This window comes from Corvus brachyrhynchos, unplaced genomic scaffold, assembly GCF_000691975.1.
Source record: "Corvus brachyrhynchos isolate BGI_N302 unplaced genomic scaffold, ASM69197v1 scaffold193, whole genome shotgun sequence".
In the NCBI taxonomy this organism is placed as follows: domain Eukaryota; kingdom Metazoa; phylum Chordata; class Aves; order Passeriformes; family Corvidae; genus Corvus; species Corvus brachyrhynchos.
In genome coordinates, this window is record NW_008237087.1 from 393,346 (window position 1) to 396,115 (window position 2,770).

Sequence of the window (2,770 nt, forward strand, 5' to 3'; positions counted from 1 at the left end):
CCCCAGCCAGCCCCCCTGGAGATGCCCCCCACGGCAGCCCAGCCCCTGAGCTGGGGCCCTTCCCAGGCGTGCCTGAGGAGGAGGAAGAGGAGGAAGAAGAGGCGCCGAGGCGGGGGGGGGAGGGCCCCAGTGGAATCTCCCCTCCACTCAGCGAGGAGGATGCGCTGGAGGAAGGCCGGGCTGGGGGGGACCCCGAAGCCAAGGGGTCTCCTTCGGGGTCCCCCTTGCTCCTGGAGCCGGAGGAGCTGGGCCCTGAGACCCCCATGGAGGTGTGCACTACCGGCGAGAAGCTGCTGGGACACGCGGATGAGGGGTGCCCCGAGCCCCCCGCCCTGCGCCCACGGCCCGACATCCTCAATGAGATCTCCAACCTGAGCCAGGGGGACACGAGCAGCAGCTTCCCCGGCTCGGAGCCACTGCTGGGGTCCCCGGACCCTGAGGGTGGGGGGTCGCTGTCCCCTGAGCTGGGCCCAGCCTCGGCTGATGCCAGCCTGCAGAAGGAGGACGCTGGGTCGCTGCCACTGGGCGCCGAGACCGATGACTCGCTGCTCTTCGAGCCAGCAGCCAAGGGCGACGGGGACAAGAGCCGGCGCCGCAGCTCCCCGGGGCGCTCCCGCGTCAAGCAGGTATGGAGGCACCCCGCTCACCACAATTTTGGGGGGACCCCTAACCCTGAGTACCCCACTGGGGTTACATCCGCTCCCTGGGCAGCCCTTGCAGCAAGTAGGCGAGGGCTGAGCGTGTGGCGGGTTGGGATGGGGCAGTGCCCCTCTGCTGCCCTGGCGTGGGGGTCCCACTGGGCCCTCCGGTGCTGTAACTCCCCTCTCCCCTTGGCCACAGGGTCGCAGCAGCAGCTTCCCTGGGCGGAGACGCCCCCGAGGGGGGTCCCACGGGGGCCGAGGCCGGGGCCGTGCACGCCTGAAGTCGACCACCTCGTCTGTTGACACCTTAGCAGTAAGGCTGGGCTGGGGCAGAGGTGGGGTCCAGGGGGTCCTTGAGCTGTGAGGCTGAGCGTCTCCCCCATCCCCTTCCCCACCATCCATCCCTTGGAAAGGCTTGGGAATAGTTAGGATGGGGTGGATGGAGGTCTCACAGGAGGTGAAACTGCCTGGGCCTTTGCTGAGTCTGGGGGCTTCACCCCACAAGCATAGGGCAGGTACAGAGCTTCCCCCTGGGGAGGGGTTCTGCTGGTCCTGTGTATTCCTGGTGCCCCCCAGCCTGCACAGAGGGGGTGTCCTCAGTGCTGAGCCTCCCGCTCTGTCCCCAGCTCGCTGATGTGGAGAGCTCGCCCAGCAAGGAGGAGGACGAGGACGATGACGACACAATGCAGAACACGGTCGTCCTCTTCTCCAACACTGACAAGTTTGTGCTCATGCAGGTAACCAGGGTGTGGCAGGATGGACAGATGGACAGGGTGGGACAGACTCTCTCTCTCTCCCGCCGGCTGCTGTCTCCTCACTCATAACCTCTCCCCCCTCCCAGGACATGTGCGTGGTGTGCGGCAGCTTCGGGCGTGGGGCCGAGGGGCACCTCCTCGCCTGCTCCCAGTGCTCCCAGTGCTACCACCCCTACTGCGTCAACAGCAAGGTGAGGAGGGGGCCCAGGACCCCTGGCCCCACAGGACTGTGCTGTGCCCCCCAGGGACTGTCCACGTCCCGTGGGATGCACACGAGGTCATGCCTGGCATGTCCGTGTGTTGAGTTGTGCTCTGGCGCGTCCCACATCCGTGCCGAGCCCTGGCGTGTCCCCCACAGCCACACCGAGCCTGGGGACCCCCATGGCCATGCCCAGGGCTCACGTGGCTGCCCTGCCGTGTCCCCAGATCACCAAGGTGATGCTGCTGAAGGGCTGGCGCTGCGTGGAGTGCATCGTGTGTGAGGTGTGCGGCAAAGCCTCCGACCCCTCGCGCCTGCTGCTCTGCGACGACTGCGACATCAGCTACCACACGTACTGCCTGGACCCGCCCCTGCAGACCGTGCCCAAGGGCGGCTGGAAGTGCAAGTGGTGCGTGGGGGACACAAAGGGAGCCACGGGGGGAGCTGGGCGCTGGCACTGACCCCTTGGACCCCCCCTGTGCAGGTGCGTGTGCTGTGTGCAGTGCGGGGCCGCGTCCCCTGGCTTCCACTGCGAGTGGCAGAACAACTACACCCACTGCGCGCCCTGTGCCAGCCTCGTCGTCTGCCCCTTCTGCCGCGAGAAGTACGTGGAGGACGACCTGCTCATCCAGTGCCGGCACTGCGATCGGTGAGCACCGTGCCCTGGCCTTGGGGAGGGGGGTCACATTTGGGGTCCTCCGGGGGAGGCCGTGGTGTGTGACAGGCCTCCGCTGCTGTCCGCAGGTGGCTGCACGCGGCGTGCGACAGCCTCTTCACCGAGGAGGAGGTGGAGCAGGCTGCGGATGAAGGCTTCGACTGCAGCGCCTGCCAGCCCTATGTGGTCAAACCCGGTGAGCTCATGGGGCAGAGGGAGCTCCGGGGGACTTGGGGGGGCATTTGGGTGGCATGGGGACTTACCTTCCCCTCTGTTTTCCTGTCATAGTGCCCGCACCTTCTGCAGAGATGGTCAAAGCCAAGGATCCCGGTACGTGCGGTGCCCTGCCGGGGCCGTGGGGTTCCCGGTGCTGTGCCCTCTTCTGGCCGTGCACCCAGTTCTGGCGTTTGTCCCCAACGCCGGTGTTTGTCCCCTCAGAGCCCCAGTATTTCCGCTTCGAGGGCGTGTGGCTGACGGAGACAGGGATGGCCGTGCTGCGCAACCTGACCCTGTCGCCCCT

The 2,770-nt window shown here is 67.2% G+C and overlaps 1 protein-coding gene across 1 annotated transcript in view; it reads left to right on the top strand.

Moving 5' to 3' along the window:
* KMT2D (lysine methyltransferase 2D) overlaps positions 1-2,770 on the top strand; it is a gene marked incomplete at its 5' end in the record, with an annotated part of 23,600 nt that overhangs the window by 2,315 nt on the left and 18,515 nt on the right. The window contains 9 exons of the mRNA XM_017728676.1: positions 7-626; positions 841-954; positions 1,268-1,378; positions 1,483-1,587; positions 1,823-2,004; positions 2,080-2,244; positions 2,340-2,446; positions 2,539-2,580; positions 2,689-2,770. The exon at positions 2,689-2,770 is cut by the window's right edge and continues 131 nt beyond it. Of these exons, the coding sequence (XP_017584165.1) occupies positions 7-626; positions 841-954; positions 1,268-1,378; positions 1,483-1,587; positions 1,823-2,004; positions 2,080-2,244; positions 2,340-2,446; positions 2,539-2,580; positions 2,689-2,770 (1,528 nt within the window). The remainder of the gene's footprint in view (positions 1-6; positions 627-840; positions 955-1,267; positions 1,379-1,482; positions 1,588-1,822; positions 2,005-2,079; positions 2,245-2,339; positions 2,447-2,538; positions 2,581-2,688) is intronic.